At 42.3% G+C, this 18706-nt stretch overlaps 1 protein-coding gene across 3 annotated transcripts in view; it reads left to right on the top strand.

The window, feature by feature from the left end:
- The window catches only part of adamts17 (ADAM metallopeptidase with thrombospondin type 1 motif, 17), a 135789-nt gene that overhangs the window by 20285 nt on the left and 96798 nt on the right, over nt 1–18706 (top strand). For 2 of the 3 annotated variants that reach the window (XM_085772572.1, XM_085772586.1), the window contains exon 4: nt 17089–17264. In XM_085772572.1, the coding sequence (XP_085628698.1) occupies nt 17089–17264 (176 nt within the window). The remainder of the gene's footprint in view (nt 1–17088; nt 17265–18706) is intronic. The other variant, XM_085772580.1, reaches the window with a different exon arrangement.

The following is an 18706-nucleotide window of genomic DNA, read 5'->3' as shown; positions in this document are numbered from 1 at the left end:
CTTTGGGACAGGGCAAGAATAATACTTACAACAGCTCTGTCATAGCAGTAGTTTCATTACCTTTAATAGTCGATGCCAGCTGTTTTTAGATCGGCGGAGCAGACATGAGCTCTGCCCGGCGCGCAGCATTTCTGGGCTTTCTCTCATCAAATTCATCAAATACACAATCCAACAACTCCAAAACGCTCTTGTGGACAAAATGTGACCTGCACATTCACTACGCTATGAGATAATAATGGAATGTTACGAGACGGGAAAAAGTAAATGCGTAACTGGAACTACATTCCAACACAGCTGCTCGGCAGAGTGAGTTCAAAGGCGAAAGTAGTTCCGATTAGTCGTAATGTTACATAATTATACGCTATGTATTATACACATTCACCACGCAATGAAATAATGTATAATTATAATAATAACGTATTTATAACATTACAACGCATGAAGCAAATACTCGGAACTACTTTCGCTTTTGAAGTCATTCTGCCGAGCGGCCGTGTTGGGAATGTAGTTCCGGTTATGCATTTACCTCGAAAACAACTCTGTCTCGTAACATTCCATTATTATCTCATAGCGTGGTGAATGTGCAGGTCACAACTTGTCCATGAGAGTGTTTTGGAGTTGTTGGATTGTTTATTTACTTTGATGAGGGAAAGCTAGAAATACCATGAGCCTCCGTAGCGTCGCTCTGAGCAGCTCTCTCTCTGCCCCACTGACAATTAAAGGTAATGAACCTTCTCCTAAAACTATTGGGATTATGGCAATAGGCGAATTTGCCAAAATGTTGAAATATCCCTTTAAAGGAGATCTCTTTCTGGTGTGCTTTCACTGAATTGCTTGAAATCCTCTTCACAACCCGATTGCAACCAATGAATTGAATGCTTTTTCACAAAAATGAGTCACCTGTTGAACGGACAAAGCCTGTAAAAACACCAATCATGTTGAACGCCACCTTCAAGTTAATTGGATCATGATGTGTCAATCAAACTGCTATCCGTCCCTCCCTCCCTCCTCTGTGCGTGCGGCTCTTCGAGCACAAATCGCACGTGCGCTCCAGTCTTCAACGAGTTACAATCCAGAAACACCAACACCAGTAGACTAATCCAATGAAACCTGTCTGCTCTGACCAGTGCAGGGTGTGTGTGTGTGTGTGTGTGGACTGAAGGGTTGTACTGATGGACTATGATCTCCGAGACCGCTGACAGCTCATGTCAAAACTGTATATGCTAGACACAGAATGTGTCACCTAACACATTCCTCTGACTGATGTGTACACACAGTTTTCCGCAGTGAAGTGAAAACTCAAAATAAACGGAGGCGGGGCTTCATTAATTATCATCATTATAAGTTTTGCAATAATATTTTTACAATTCACAAACAGAAATAATTGTGTTTGTGCTCAGTGTTTCTTCTAGTGTCATTAATCTTGTGTTTCATACCATCTGAATATCTACTCATCAGATTCCTCAATTGGTGCATGGTTTTGTCTCAGTATCTCAGTCAGTGAGGTTCTTCTTCTCTTAATCCCAGTGGATTAAAGGGGACATAGTATTATGGAAATATCACTTTTTGAAGGGTCTGTACCACACTATAGCCTACAGTATGTGTAGCAGAAGTCACTGACGTTCTATTGTGGCAAATAGCCAAAGTACTATTTCCACGATTTTGATATTTTGTGTGATTCTGGTACTTTGAACTCCCTACTACATCCTGAATAAATATTTTAAGAAAACAAAACGGAAAGTACTTATTTTCATGTTTTTGTGGTGAATAGCCTACAAAGTGTTTCATTTTCAGCTGAGCCACAGCACAGCTGAGCTGCAGCAGCAGCACTAGAGGAGAGGAGGTCCGTTGGTATCGTAGAGGTACCATTCAAGGACCCTCGGAAAGTAGAGAATCCCGCGATTCAGATGCTTTTTACAGCAGCTGGTCTCTATCAAGTTGCCAAGTGTCGATGCTACGCTCAGTTTAGCGCTTAGCGTCCATTCCCATACCATGTGATTACACACACCCTATGCAGCCCCTTCTTGTCGTAGAGGCACCATTCAAGGATGGTCGGTGCTACGCTCGGTTTAGCATCTATGCTATGCTCAGTTTTGCGTCTGTTCCCGTACCACGTGATCCTTTGCTGTCATAGAGGCACCATTCAAGGATCCTCAGAAAGCAGAAAATCACACGATTCAGATACAGGTTACAGCTCGTCTCTATCATAAACAGTTCAGAAGTTATTTAATGTTTTGTAAAACTCTCGTCTTTAGAGGGTTAAAGCAGAGACATTCTAGTTAAAGCCATTTTTCTCACTCTTCAGTTTTTTGGTCATATTATATTAAAATGCCCATAACTTTTGATCTGAAAGGGCTATCTCAGTTATCCAAATAGTTATGAATAGCTGAGAACTTCTAGTTTATGGAAATATCAAAAAATGAAACAGTCAATATCCCACATGTGAAGGGTTTTTCCAGGCCACCACACATATTTGGGTGTTTGTCTTGCCTTGCACCCCCAAAATGTGAGAATTGACAAAATTCATGTGGTTGTATGAGCTGTTCCCTCAGTTGTCTTCCAATGATGCAACTTTTCAAATTTTCATAATACCACCCCTACCTGGTACCAGTAGAAGGAGTGGGGCGGAAAAGGGGCATAATATGTCTCCTTTAATGACTCTTCATCTCAATGTGGGAGTGGAAATGAAGCTTGTGCACGTGCATCCAATACCTCAGTTAGTGAGATTTATAAAGAGGAACCTTTTATAACTCTAACTAAAGGAACTTCTGTTGATGTTCTCAGTGGATTTCAGAACATCAGCTAGAATGATAAATGGCCTGCACTCACCCATTCACTCACACACTCATGTAGATGTAGCGCTTTTTCTACCAGACACACAGACACACACACACACCGATGATACATTGCTGGCAATTTGGCGGGGTTCAGTGTCTTGGCCAAGGACACAGTGACATGCAGACTGGAGGAGCTGGAGTGGAGCTGCTCGCCGTCTGCTGCCTGTGAATATGGAGCAGACAGTCAGTCACCCCCAGTCTGAAGCCTCCGTGTCCAGTGGAGAGACATCAGATGTCCCTCTCTCTCTCTCACTCCTCCGCTGAGCAGACGAGGCGGAGGCCGAGCTGTTTGACGGCTCTGCTCTCATCATCACGTTCGCTCGCACACAATGGAAGCTGCTCTCAGACGTTCTCTCCGTTTCCCCTGTGCACAGTCATTAAAAAGAGCTGCTTGACCCTGAGAACTGAACTGCGCCGCCAAAGTTGCATAACACCGCCCGAGCTAAAGACCACCAGCACTTTTGACAACCTGTATAAATAAATTTTTTCCATATGTTCACAACTGGGGCATACACAATAACCCAAACCTCCTTTTTAGAGGGAAAGAAGAAAAAACATGGAGCTGTGTGTGTCGGCCTACGGCTCCTCTGTCTGTTTGTTTTCACCCGTCGCACCGAGGCTGAGCGGCGTTTCTCGTATGTTTTCATGACACACTTTCACATTATAAACTCAGACTGTGCCGCATGGGAAGCCGTCTGCTGATGGTGAATGATTTGTAGAACTTTCTACCGTTCCTAACTGACATAATTGTTAGTGAAAAAAAAAACAAAAAAAAAAACACTGCGAAGTTGAACCCGTCTGTGTTCTGCCAGAGAACTTCTTGGAAGCCCTTCAGGAATATCTGACATTCCCATCGACGTGCCTGTGTGGCCCCCAGACCCGACTCAAAGAGTGGCTGCAGAAGAACATTTAATGGGAGGGTGTGGTCGTCCAGCTCAGAAACACAGACATGATCAGATGATTCTAGTGAATGTATCATGCACCAGGTGTCTGGAGGTGAGATAAACAAAGGGAAGTGTCAGATTCTAAATCCTTTCACTGCTTCTCTTCTCTTCTCTTCTCCTCTCCTCTCCTCTCTGGATAAGCTGTATAGCCAATAGAGTGTGCCAGGGCTGACGTCAAAACCCGGAAGTTCAGCATTGCGCTAGTTCCAGGAAAAGGAAGTGAATGGGATTTTTGCATTGCGTTTTGGATGATATCAGAAAATGAACTCTGTGGCTAACACAAGTTTATGATACTTACAAGTTTTGTTCAGCGAGATAATCTTCGCATTTGAACACCTTTTATACTTTGAGGCTTAAATGCAATCTGCAGAAGTAAAAAGCCAACGTTAGGCTTTAACGGACTACTACACCGCCACTAAGCCACTAAGTTTACTGGCTGTCTCTATTGATGAATGCATATAATAGGCAAATGTAGACATACTGTAACAAATTCAAGTCAAATCAAGACCACACAGGACAACATGGCATTTACCACAGAGCTTGTTTCCCTGTCCGTATAACAAAAATTGTCTCTGAGGACTGCTGATATGGTTAAAATCAGATGTAGATAGTTTTCACCTCCTCCTTCTCCTCACAGTGCAGCGAGAGTTTTAATGAACAGAGCTCAGACCGACTGTCAGTGTTTCCCTTCATTTTCTAGCGCATAGAGTCGAGTAGAATTCTAATGTAATTTGTGGTTTGGCTTAGTGTCAATGTTTGATTTAATTTTCCTCTTGTTTTGAGATGGTTTGGTTTGGGTTAGATCACTCGGTGTCTCCTCTGAAGCTGTGACTGATGTGAACATCAGAACTAGTTGGCAGAGTGGACTCTGATCTGTGTGCCAGTGAAGGGCCTTGTGCAGAAGGGAGTGAGGGTTGCTAGATTAGAGTTGGAGCTGGGCAATATGACCGGAAAATAAAATCTCTGAGTTTACGTTTTTTCTTCTTGAAAATAAACAACAAAAGACAAATCAATTTTGTAAATAATTTTCAAGCTCATTAGCTCTTACCTGGGGTGGCTTGTCTTCAACATGTTGGTGATTTCATGTATACGGCTCCATATCTTTGACCACGTGAACCTCCACCACCATCTGTACTGTCCCTCCACCAGGACCCTTCTTCTTCTCACACTGTGGGACAATGATTGTGCTAATGTTAGCTGCTTGTTAGCAGTGGTTTGTGGACTGCTGCTGCCATGATGATACTTCACCTGTATCAGACCTCTGCGTCAATAAGGTAACTACAGAGCCTCGGGGAGGAGGTGGTGGTCCGTACCATATATACTCAACTTATTGTTATTGTCCTGAGCCATCGATTGATTGTGTAGCTGTTGGGTTATTGATAAAGTGTAAGAGTTTTGTCCTCAGTGTGTGTTATTGTGTTATACATGACTCCATGAGCTCTCAGTATGGTTTTACACAAACCTGGGAGACCTTGGCTTGGACCACACTTTTTAATTACCTCATTATATTATTGGATCTTACTGAATTTAGACTTAATTGGATGATAAATCTGTCTCTTGCTCTGTCACAGCTCGTTGACAGCCATCACAAAATGTTGAGGGAAGCAGGATGTCGTCTGATCTGAGATCTGAGATGTTTGATTGATGTTGTGGTAGATGTCCAGACTCTGCTGTCAGGCCTCTGCTGGAGGAGACAGCAGAACCACGTCACACAGTCTGACCTCTGACCTTCATACTATTTTGATATTTTGCAGTTGTTCTGTCAATATGTTTATTAATATGTTGGGTGGTTGGGGTCATACTGCAGCCTTGTTTCACCCCACAGTGCTGGTTAAAGTAATTGGCTCTTTGGTTTCTTGTTTTAATTGCACATCTGTTACACATTGTTTGAATGAAATTAGAGGTTTTACCCGCTAAGCCACTGTAATGCACAACAATCCATAAGACAGCCCTTTGTTCCAAATCCACTCATACAACATACAAAACATGAAGATATTTAATTTTCATCTTTGAGCATGAGCATTAATGAGAGTGATGAGAAAAGCATCTCTCTCTCGCATACTTATGCAGCAGCAGTTTAGTCTGCACGGATGGAGGTCAGTGTGTCATGTTGCATAAGAGCCTGGAAGAAGATGAAGAATGACTGAACAGTGTTTGTTTAAACTCACACTTTGGTTCTTCATACATGTGTTTTTATGGCATGTGCAGTCAAACATCAAAGACAGAAAAGAGGCAGAAAGTTCACTCCTTTATAACCTCAGTTTTTACTCTTTTTGTTTGTTTTCTAGCAGATAGGCTCCATGTCTCAGCTAGATTTATCTTTACTCTCTCATACACTGCTCAAAGCCAGCATCAGTTTGCATGTCAGTAGCTCTGTACCTGTTCTCAGCTCTAAGGTTCCATGTTTTACATTTTTCCACTGTTTCATTTACAAATGGTGATAGTTATAGCAAACAGAAATGACCATGTAGATTCTAATATTCATTTTTTTAAAATTATGATGCTTCCTGAGCTTCCACGTGGTTTCATTACATATTTTCTGTTTCTGTTCTCATCAGAATGTGTGTGTCAGTAGTGTATTAGTGTTTGCCCTATAGGCTACTGACTTGTAAAACCTGAGCTGGTGAAATAACTGTTGTATGATTACCGCATTAATGACGGTATTACAGTAAGATCATCTATGAGCTGCTACTTGATTGACAGTTCACACAGAAGGTCATGGCTTTATACTCATTTTGAAGCTTCTTCCAGTTGTGGAGCTGTTGTTGTGGTACTCCTCTGGGTCTGGCTCTGTTGTGTCAGATCCAGCAGAGCAGTGATGTGAGAGGCTGAGAGCAGATGTATTCATCATCACACTTTATTATCTATATCCCACTGCACTCAGACCTTTTGCACTGCTGCACCGACATGAAAGAAAGTAGCAGATAATGCTCACGTCGCCTACTGAAATATCTCCACATAGATTACACTCACCTTCACAACAAAGGTTAAGTGTTGGCAAAAGGCACAGAGCAGAGCTATAGCTATATTTAGGCTGTTCTATTTACTGTTAACTGTTTTTTAAACTACATTCTTATAGACTGTTCTTTTGTATGTTTTTAGCTATTAAAGGACAATTCCAGGCGAATTCAACTCAATTCCAGGCGAACTCAACTAGGGTGTATTTTCCTGTCATTTTAGGTCTAAAAGAAGGAATCTGAAGATTTTCAGTTTAATCGCTCCTGTTTTGCGGTAGTTGCGTCTGTCCCCGCATCGCCACGGCAGCAATGAATGGGAGTGGATGTAAGTTCCGCTGTTTAGGCTGTTTACAGCCCTCAAAGCCGCAATTTTTTTCCACAGACAGCGTCAGATGGCGACACAAACATGCACCGAGAAGTTTATTTACTTCAAGCAAGCCGACATGTTTGTAAAACTAGATCTAATTCAAAGTCTCCCGGAGTCTCGCGCGAGCCCGAAGTTGCAGTGCTGGTGTATTCAGGCGCAGTAGGAGCTACCGCTTGTGTCATAAACACAGGAATATCAACTCTTTACTTGCTTGAAGTGTACATTTTCTTCCACAGACAGCGTCAGGTGGCTACTCAAACATGCGCCGAGAAGTTGTTTTACTTGAAGCAAGTAAAGAGTTGATATTCCTGTGTTTATGACACAAACGGTAGCTTTTCCCACTGCATGTGAACACACCGCGCACGGCAACTGGGTCTCGCGCGAGACTCCGGGAGACTTTGAATTAGATCTAGTTTTACAAACATGTCGGCTTGCTTGAAGTAAATAAACTTCTCTGTGCATGTTTGAGTAGCCATCTGACGCTGTCTGTGGAAAAAAATTGCGGCTTTGAGGGATGGAAACAGCCTAAACAGCGGAACTTACATCCACTCCCATTCATTGCTGCCGTGGCGATGTGGGGACAGACGCAACTACCGCAAAACAGGAGCAATTAAACTGAAAATCTTCAGATTCCTTCTTTTAGACCTAAAATGATAGGAAAATACACCCCCGAGTTGAATTTGCCTGGAATTGTCCTTTAAACCTTTGTTGACCTGCTGTTGGTCTGCTGATCCACCAATCAGAGTGCTTCTCTCCATGTCACGAGTTGAGCAGCGTTCTAAGGTTGGACAACCCTGGGATGAAGCTGTATGAAATGAGCTAGGTAGACAGCAATTTTTTCGGCAAAAACGGCTTTTTAATTTTTCAATATGGTTAAATGGTTAAAAGGTAAAGTAACGTTACAGTTGCTTGTCTTTTGAACTTTGAAGTTTTACGAGGAGAAATGGGAGCTCGGCGGAGATTAAGCGTTAGCTAGCGTCGTTTGCTAACTAGCTATTGTGAGTGACCAAAACAATGATTTTTCACCACTTTTCGGAAATGTCATGTAATTCCTGTTCAATTGATCTTTAGCCACGTCTGTCTTCTATCACAGACACCATTTTCCTGATAGATGAGTTCATTCAAATTTTCAATGGTTTCCAATGGGAGTTAACTCTTTCGTGACCATTGTTTGGCAAAACAGTAACCGTGGAGGGCGGGACTTGACAAAGGGTCAATTGTAGTCTTATCAGTTATGGTTTTATTTCTTCCATTGACTGTTGTAATTCCATTATGAAAAAGCCCCACTAGAGATTGGAGTTGAGAATTCACAACACCTGAGTTTCATACATTGTTTCCAAAATATGTTAAATGTACATGGTTAAATTTGGGATCTGGATGATCAATGGATGGAGATGAGTGGTGAAGCGGAGCTGACTGATCAGCCTGTGACTGTGAGGCAGGTGTCTGGTCCACTCTCATGTGATCTTATTGAAGCCCTCCATGTGGCTCTGCATGTGTGCATTTGCAGGAGAGGTGTGGCCGATGCAGGGTTTAAGTTTCTCCTTCATGAAAGTATCGGTTGTGATGTGGAAGAGGAATGCTCCGACTCCTTCGCTCGCTGCTCCCGACGACTGAACACGGACACTTTTTAATTATAATGCTTATTGCAGCGGCCTGTTCTGTCCTGTCAGAGGTAATGAAATTCCTGCTTCGTGAATGGAATCTGAGACAGTGGGGAGAAGCCCAGAGGAAGTTGAAGCAACAATGAAGCCCAGGCATCCGCTTCCTTCATGGTCACAGACCAGGTCCAGAGCACCTCACCTCCAGGTCCTCTTGCTCCTCAGGAGATACTCTTTCACTGTGTGGGGCAGATCACACCGGTTTCCCTTGTGGTTCAATCTGCACCCGTCTCATAGAGGAGAGAAGTTTCCCTGGTGTTGCGTTAAAGAAGAGGATGTAGCTCTATGCTTCACCTGTGTAAATGTGATAGCTGATTACATTTGATGAGCTGAACTCATAAAGTGACAGAGGCCAATGCGCACACAACAGTCTCCCCTCTGTTGTCAATAATAACATCGTACACCAGATCATTTTCACAGAGATCTTCATCTACTGAACCCTGATAAACACCGTTGTGCTGTCCTGACCATGCGTCTGTGCATTTTCTGGCGCATATATGTCCAGGAACCTAAAACTCTGTTTTCATCAAATCAGCTGGAGTTTTAAAAAAAAAAGGTTTCATTGACTTAAAACAGAGTTTTCATGTGGATGAAAGAGGAAAATGCATTAAAAGATGTACTTTTTTCAGATACCTGGCTATGTGTGTGGTTTAAGTTAAGATTTTTTTCAGATCCCTGACTATGTGTGGTTTAAGTGAAAAGACTGCTCAGATAAGATTAGATGTTCACTGAGATTAACACAGAATCAGAGGAGAAACTGCAGCGCAGACGCAGAGGACAAATACACAGTAAATATGAATCCAGAAAAAAAAACAAAAAACATTTTATGTTTAAACAATATAGACTTGATCTGGGATATATTGTTCTACATATTTGAGTCCTCAGACTGCAGGTGCAGGTGAAAACATCTACTGTAGGCTGTGAACAGACTGTTGTTGTTGGAGGAAGGAGGATGCGGGTGTAAACAGCACTCGGCTGTTTACACCAGAAGAAACCAGAAACACATTTCTCCCTGCCGGTCAACAAGCAACAAGATTCGGCTCCTTCCTTGATCACACACTGAGCTGATGTTTCTAATGACCTCATGGATTTTATAATAGGAGCTTTTCATGTGAATTTGTTTGTTGCTTCTCACCTGATTCCCAGGAGAGCTTGACCAGCTTCACTGTGGTCCTCTCATACCGAGCAAGTCTGTGCTCATTTAGATCTACAAGTAGACACAGACACAAGTTCCACTGATAGACAATGCTTAGGGATAATGGATGGATTCTTTGTTTATTAGACTGTCGACAAAAAGACACTCTCTTCTTGAACACCATGTATCATTTTCCTTCCACTTCACAATTATGCACTACTTTGTGTTGGTGTTGGTCTATCACATAAAATCCCAATAAAATATAATGAAAACAAAAATTTAAAAGTTCAATGGGTATGATACTTTTGCAAGGCGCTGTAAACCACCAGGTTACTTTACGGAGCAGGACAACCACTACTTACCACAGCAGAGCCTGCACGTCCAGGCCGTCATTAGTGTTTGAACAGAGACGAGATCCGAGGTCAGAGGTTTGAAACCAAAAGGACCGCAAGAATTTATGCTATGTTTTTAATGACATATCACTGAGAAGTAAAATACAGTGGAAAGACAAAGAAAGAGCTTCGTGACAAAGCCTGGAAATCTCCGGCTAACAGGTGTGGAGAAAGGTTACCGTGGCTGTTGGCAACGTCCTAATGCAGCTTTGATGTTGTCGCCGTGTGAACCGCGAAGCATCGGAGCTGCTGCCGCTCACACTACTGTATGTCCTCTGTGTTTGGGCAGTCTGGCTGTCATACTTCTGTCTTGTCACAAACACTGATTAGGATTTGAGGATGAACTGGTTAGATTTTTGATGAAGTCACTAAAGTTATGACACAATTTAACCCAAATATAAAATGAGGTGACAACATTTTTTATCCAAATGGTCAAAAGTAAACTTTGCTTTGACATCATTATGGTTTGCAAAACCATGACGACAATGACGATGACAACAACTATTAACTAAGAGCTATTGGAGAGATCAGCAAATAGACTCACACAGATACACCAAAGGCAGCACAAACATTTGATGAGCTGAACTCATAAATAAAGCTCATACAATAAAAGCAGTAAAATGACAATATAGAGATGGAGAAAAAACACAACATCACACAAAAACATCTCTGAATATGCCTTTCATTTAAAAGAAGTCTCCTCAGACCGGTCGTCCCACCACTAAAGGCTCTGATGAAAAAAATGTGAAACAGACGGTCCCTCTCCTTCCCTCTGAGAAACGTTAGGACATTGCTTTTCCTATGTAGGTGCGGCATCACGATATGTTGAAAATAAGCTAATGGATTCTTCCCCCAAAACTTTTTTTTTTTTTCTCTCTGACGTAAACTCCGCTTATCATGGGACAGTCTCTAAACAACAGTAATGAGTTCAGGTCTGAGCGGCAGCAGCAGCCCAGTGGTTGTATGAAGCAAAGTTCTCCCACAGAGTTGTGGGCAGGCACAGTCACTGTTCCCCTGCAACGCTGCAGCTGCATTCACTGTTAAAACACTGTGTTATTTGTCTCTGTGAGCCTCAAACACATCCTCTCTTCTTTTTTTATTACAACCCCCCCCTCCCACCCGTCCCCCTCCCATTCACTCATGGAGTAGCTCTGTGATCCCTGCAGGGAGGCTTAATTCTTCTGCCGAGGTGGGATACGGTCAGTGTTTGTGGCCACTTGCTGTCAGCTCCCTTTCCCTGTTGAAGACGCTGATTTGTTTTGATGATTTAATAATGGAGGCTGAACTGAAGGCATTCCTAACGTTATGTCAGATATTGTATTTTAATAGATTAAGGTTGACAAAATATTACGCGTACCTCTCACTATAACTCAACACAGGTCAACAGCTTTACAAATTACAGCTGTTAAATTACCTTTACAATATATCAACATCCACTTAAACAGATTTAATAAAAACTGATCAGTATGATCCTCACTCAGGAGGATTTAGTGCAGGACTGTTATATCTCAGACCTTGGTGTACCTAATAATTGGTGTGTGAGCAGATAACTTTAATCACTGTGTCACAGCAGCCTTCACCTTGGACTAGAATCAGAGAGGAAGAAATTGGCATGAACATAATAGGTTATGTCTGAAGATTCAGCATGTGCAATAAAAAAATCTCTGGTGAATGTGTTTGTGCATCAGAGAGGAAAATATTAGAAAACTGTTCACACACTATAGCAACAGTCTGACCTGTCGCTCATAAAGGAAAATATACAATGCAGCACTCGTTACAGCTCTATATCAGCTTGGGCTTGGTAGTGATGGTATCGGCCAAGCCCTTGCAATCCCTCCAGCCATAACCAACCATTGTTTATCTATCCATCCATCCATCCATCCATCCATCCATCCATCCATCCATCCATCCATCCATCCATCCATCCATCCATCCATCCATCCATCCATCCATCCATCCATCCATCCATCCATCCATCCATCCATCCATCCATCCATCCATCTTCTTCCGCTTCATCCAGGTTTGGGTCTCTGGGGTAGCAGTTGGAGCAGGGAGAACTGTTTGTTCATACAACTCTAGTCAACTATAATCGTCACTGCATTTTCTTGGGTCATCAGCAAAACACTTGCCAAATTTGTGTTCAACCAGATGAGCAGTTATCGAGATAATTGAACAACAGACAGACAGAGATGCCTCCATTAATAGTATGTTACTGCAATACGTGATTTAATAATTCATTAAAGGGGTTAGCTACAAATTGAATTCCTCCTGGTCAGTATGTGTCGCACTAACACTCGCCCGCTCTCGCTCCAACCTTCAATTGTACTGGTTGCCAGGTACGCCAAATACCGGAGCGGCTGGAAACACATCTGAATCATTTCACACTAACTGACCTGCAGACGAACCCGACAAACCCGCAGCATCACGCCTGCACCGGAAAAATTACAGTACCGACTGACCGTCAGTTAGCATTAGCATTAGTACAATGCCATTCCTCCACAGAGCTATCAGGATCTGCCCCCCCCCCTGAGCTCCGCCTCACGTGGCATCAACGTACTAATGCTGTTGACACAGAGATTTCATGTAGATGCACGTTGCAAACGTAACCAGATGTAAATATTTATTTTGGACCCATAAAAATGTATGAAACAATTATTTCTATTCTATTTTTTTTTCAGTGAAATTAATACTTTTATTCTGCAAGTCCTTCAGATTCAGCTGCTTACTCATCAGATCTTTGGTCCTATAACACAACCTTCTTGGACTGGACACCACACTTGCTCTTGTGGACTCCTCCAAATCCAACCTCCCAGACCATTGTATCACGTCCTGTTTCCGGAGTAGCCTACTGATGGTCTGGTTTCAATTCAGAGTCTGAAAAAAGCCCACAGTCAGCAGAGCCAGTTGCTGAAGAAGGGCACTGCTCTGATCCTCTCCCTCTGCTGGAATGAATGACTTCTCATCTCTGGTAATCTGACAGCGCCTCAAGTTGTGCACACAGTGTCACCTCCGGGAGCCCAGAGTCATCTGATTCTTCTTAGTCAGGACTTTTCTGCTTGAATTGTCACCTGCCCCCCAACACCACAACACACCACCCTGGATCTTGGTGGTCAGCTGACATTTGCAGGAATTATCTAACATCTTCTATTATTTGAGTCGTTTTTAACATCAATCACATTGACTTCAGACCAGAGCATTCTTGTTTGTCTTTGAGGTGATGACACCCATTGATATCAGAGTCATTGTCATGCCACTGAGTTAAACTGTAGCCAAGCAATGGATGATTTGAAGGATTAACAGAGTCAGACCTCCTCTGAAGTGTGGCTGCATCCATTCATGCATAGCTAGTCAGCAAACTAATGCTTAACAGATCATTTGTTTCTCCAGGGTCATTTATTTTCTTTAGCGACAGCCCCAGGAACACTTTTATTGAGTTTTCACAATACAAAACAGCAAAGCTCTCACGCAGACCAAGTGCGCATTGTGCTACAGACCTTGCTGCCGTGTTTCAAGCAGAGCCTTAGTCGTTTTCTAACCCTGACCAAGTGTTACTTGCCAAAACCAATACCCATAATGCTGCATTGGCTTGTGCTGAAGATGTAGTTATATAGATATAATTGTAATAAGCTTGGGTCTTGCAGAAGCGTAGGGTCACAGTTGTACATCGAAAATGTGACTGGGGTTGTTGTTCAAATGTTCCCTCATTCCATCCCATTAAAAAGATGAGGCAGTTCATTCTGTCAAGACACCAACGCAAACACTTATTCAAGGTGGAAAATACTAGAGGGATTATATGTAATTTAGTGAGATGAAAGTATAATTCAAGCTGCCTATATAATAATATAATATCATATATTATATATAATACATGAAGAAGAATTTATGTAACTTTGGGAGGAAGATTGGTATTTCAAGGAACATTGTTCATTATGACCTTTCATAATTGTTGATAAACTTGGAAAAGATGCAAGTTCCTCCATGTAGATCATCTGAGGGAATTTAAAAAAAAAATAGTATATATAATTATTTTTATTCCCAATTATGTCACTTACAAAACATATAGGACAAACAGATCACAAAGACACGATCCCACCCCCTACCCCACCCCTCACCAGACAGCACAGAGTAAGGATACATTGGTTCTGAGGATCAGTTGAAAGCAGTTCAGTACAATTACACACAGTCACATTCAGCCAATGAAAGTTTCAATTTGTGGAATTGTTTTCATCAGAGGTCATCATGTATTGAAAAAAAATCCTCTGGTTTTCCCCTCACACTATACATCGTTTTTTTCTGGAGGGAATTAAGCCATACAGTAGTCATACTGTAGTCCCTATTTCAGCTGACACACAGCTTTACAAGTAGGAGTCGTAGTTGATGTGAGTCTTTTCACTGCCACACATCAGTTTGTTGAAATTTAGTTTGTTGTGTTTGGACCATGTTGCAGAAATACAATGACCAGTAGAGTTAACGATCTCTCCCACGGAATTGATTAACATTTTCCCAGAGGGTTTTCACTGTGGTGTAAGTCTAAACTATAAAATAAGTCCTTTAATTTGTTTGCAGCACCAACAGAGATCAGAACACACTCATCTTATGGTACGGAACAAAATGTACAGTACTGGACAAAAGGACGGAATAGTCTCTTTCTCACAGTCTGGCAGTCTGGACTGGCTGTCTCAGCTGCTCTGTGTGAAGTACACTGAGGCTTTCACTGGCCCTGGTTGGCTCCTCTCTGGCCCCATGGGCTGGAGCTGCTCAAGCTGCTGTGAGGTAACTTTGTTTTACAGTTTGAAGGTCATTTTTATGACTTGGCAGTTTTCTGTTCTTGGTGTTAGACACACAGTTTGGTTGGCAGTCTGAACAGGCTGAGACCCCACGCTGCCTCACACTGTAGGTTTTCAGCTTGTTGCTGAGTCCTGATGCCTGGTGAAGATGGTCAGTTCCCTGACTGTCATCCTCAGATTCTTGATGTCATAGCAACTGTGATCCTTAAGTAATCAGTGCTTTTAGTTCGGGTATGTGGTTCCTAGAGTCTGCAACACCAAGAAACCCCAGACCCAGTTCTGTTACCACACTAGCTAGAACATGACAGTGGGTAGACTATCCTACAACCTTTGATTTGTCACTTTGCTTGTAGGCACATAAAAAAGAGCGGAGCCAGGAATTGGCAGAACATATTTTATAAAGACAAAAGTAAGAGTACAGAAGTCACTGTCTGTGTTTTAACAGGCAGTGAACAGACCACAATGACTGTGGAATTGGGCCAGAGGTGGAGGTCTATTAGTCTGACTACACAGGACTTTAGAACTCATGTCAAGTCACACAATTTTTGCTGGACAATCCTGCAATGTGTTGTGTTGTATTATTGTTGTTGTCTTTTTATTGTCCATTTTTATCTAGTTTTTTCCTTATAATTGCTGGCTTTCTATGACGAGGACAGCAAAGTAAGAATTTCATTGTCAGGGAAAGTCACCTTTCCACTGTGCAAATGACAATAAACACTTTGAACTCTTGAACTCAATGTCTGACAAAACTGTCTGTCAGAGAGCGGCGCGGTGGAGCAGTGGTTACTGTAGCACTGTACCCTCACAGACAGAAGGCGTCTCTGGGTATTCTGCCTTCTTCCACAGTCCAGAGACATTCACAATAGGGTAACTGGTGAGTCTAAATGAATGTGAGTGTGTGTTGTCTCTGTATGTGGCCCTGTGACAGACTGCTGACCTGTTCAGGGTGTAGTACCCCTTTTCCAGTGTTGTGCACGTTACTTTAAAGGAGACATATTATGCCCCTTTTCCACAAATTAAAATTGTTCCCAGGTGTCTTAAAGACATGTCTGTGACATGCTTTGTTCTAAATCCCTCAAGGATCAAACATCACAGCTCTTTTCATCTTCTCAAAACAGCCCTGTTCAGAATGGCTGGTTTCAGTGCCTGTCGGTTTAGATGCAAACGGACCACTGCTTGCCCCGCCCCCTCTACTGGTCCCAGGTAGGGGTGGGGTTATGCAAATTCAAAAACTAGTTCCATCACTGGAAGACAACCGAGGGAACACTTCATAAAACCACATGGATTTCAACCTAGGGATTCTGCACATTACAGATTTCTTTGTCAATTCTCACATTTTAGGGGCCAGAAGGCAAGACAAACACCCAAATATATGTTAAAGAGTCTTCAAAAAGTGATATTTCCATAATATGTCACCTTTAAAAAAGTAATTAGTTATAGTTATTAGTTAATTCACTAAAAAAGTAACTGAGTTAGTAACGGAATTACTTTTGCGTTACTTTTTATAAAATGCTCAAATATGTCAAATTACTTGGACTTGCTCTCCTAACCTCCCATTTATCTGGAACTAACCAACACGTAGAGCCTGCCTGTGCAGAGGAATACTGAGTTAGTTGGTTAGTTCCAGATAATCGTCTTTTTTCGGACTAATTAAGAGTGTAATGTGCACTCTAACAGGTGTATTATTTTGTGACGGGAGTCAAGTAATGGTGAGTAATGGTGCGTTTTATTGTCAGTAACGGTAACAGCGTTGTAACCCAGGGAACCAGTAACTTTTTTGATTAATCGTTATTGAAAAATAGTAGTGTCGTTAGTAACGCCGTTATTTTATAACGCTGTTATTCCCATCGCAGGTCTTTTCTCATAATCAATAGAGGAACAACATTGTGCTTTGCAGTGTTAATTAGTTTGAAATGCATAGTGGCGGCGAACAAACCACTGAGATTCAGCTCCACACACAGCTGCAGTGTTTTGTAATGCTGCTCCTCTCTGTGTCTTCTGTCTGTAGCAGGGAAGAGGAAGGAGAAGAGGTCAAAAGTAGCGGAGGACCTCCGGGGCAAGAGAAACGCCATCCGCCTGCATGAAACCTACACCGTGGAGACGGTGGTGGTGGCGGACTCGGACATGGTGCAGTACCACGGCGCCGAGGCCGCCCAGAGGTTCCTGCTGACGGTCATGAACATGGTAAGACCGGAGCTCTGTAACTCAAATAGCCTTTTTCTTTGTTTTGTGCTCAACAAATCAAGTGTCAAGTGTGTTTGTATTCCAAATCCCCTTAGTCCCCTTTGTGTTTCCACAGACCATGTTTAGTTGTGATGGAGGGAGAGTAGAAAAGAGGGAAGCTTGTGGTAAAAATACAGTAAATGGAAGATAACACCATGTTATTGATGAACTGATCGTGTCCTTTAATCTTCTAACACTGATGTACTTCCCTCAGTAAAGTCATGATAGAGTTTGTGGAAAAGATCTAAAGAGCGAAAGCTTATCTGCTGCAGACAGAACACACACCTGGGTACTGTCAGAGTCACCTGGTTTCCTCATGTTCCCATGGAAACATCACATCCCATACAAGAAGAAACCAGGATAACTTCTGTGCATGTAAACACACTCCCACTTGGCTGCTGGACGTCTTGCACAGTGATGGAGACGAGCCAGAACCACATCCCAATTTTGTCACCCGTGCAGCCCTCTGTAACAACAGGCTGGACCAGCCAACTGAACAAAGCTGCTTAGTACTCAGCTCAGCACAGGGGAGACTTGTAGCCTTGGCTCGGGCTCTGGAGGCCAGAGCAGGGGGAGAGGAGAGACATGCACAGTGGAGAGCTGGAGGGGACAGTGAAAAAGCTCTAACCTGTCTGCTTTGATATCAGCAGGGAAACTTTTGTTCAGGGCTGCAAGTCGTAATTATTTACATGAAGGATTAAGTTTCTAATATCAACCAATTAGTCCATACAATGTTGGAAAACTAAAGGGAGAGTGGAGAACAGGGAGTGAAAAGTAGGGAATCAATTTTGTCATCTTTGCCTTAATTATTTGCAATCAGCTAATTATCACTTCACCACTCAGTTAGGACCAGAGTGCGTCCAGTGTCAGACCAGTATGACCAGGAAAGTGTCTGAAGTCATTCTTGTATAGTTGTTGATGTAATGATCAGTCTGAGTTTTATACCTGGGGTGTAAAAAAAAATGAAAGAGGACACTTAGAATGGGCTGTTTGCAGGTTAACACTTGGTTTTAGACTGGATAGAATTAGATGTGATTCAGGACTGAGGGTGTAGGGTGAAGGTTTGGAAGGGTGGAGGGATGGAGGTGTGATCATTTCCCAGATGCTGCTGTCCTGATGGAAACACCACACCTAGTTTAGAACTGCTGTATATGCATAAACTGGAGTGTAAAAGAGGAATAGAATAAAAGTCATATTGCAGAAATAAATATAACATAATACCGTAGTTACGTCTTACACTCACATGTAATAATTAAAATACAGCATAAAGAAAAGAACAGTGTTTTGCGCTGATGATGCCAATGAGCCATACCAATCCCCAAAACACCTTTAATTAAGCCATTCAAATCTCAAAGAGCAGAGGGTTGGACTATATCTCAGTTGTGAAGCCAAATGTGATGAAA

The sequence above is a fragment of the Trachurus japonicus genome, chromosome 3 (assembly GCF_045865225.1).
Source record: "Trachurus japonicus isolate A0001 chromosome 3, Traja_1.0".
NCBI lineage: Eukaryota > Metazoa > Chordata > Actinopteri > Carangiformes > Carangidae > Trachurus > Trachurus japonicus.
The sequence above is the reverse complement of the archived record's forward strand: the minus strand, read 5'-3'. Positions and strand labels throughout refer to the sequence as shown.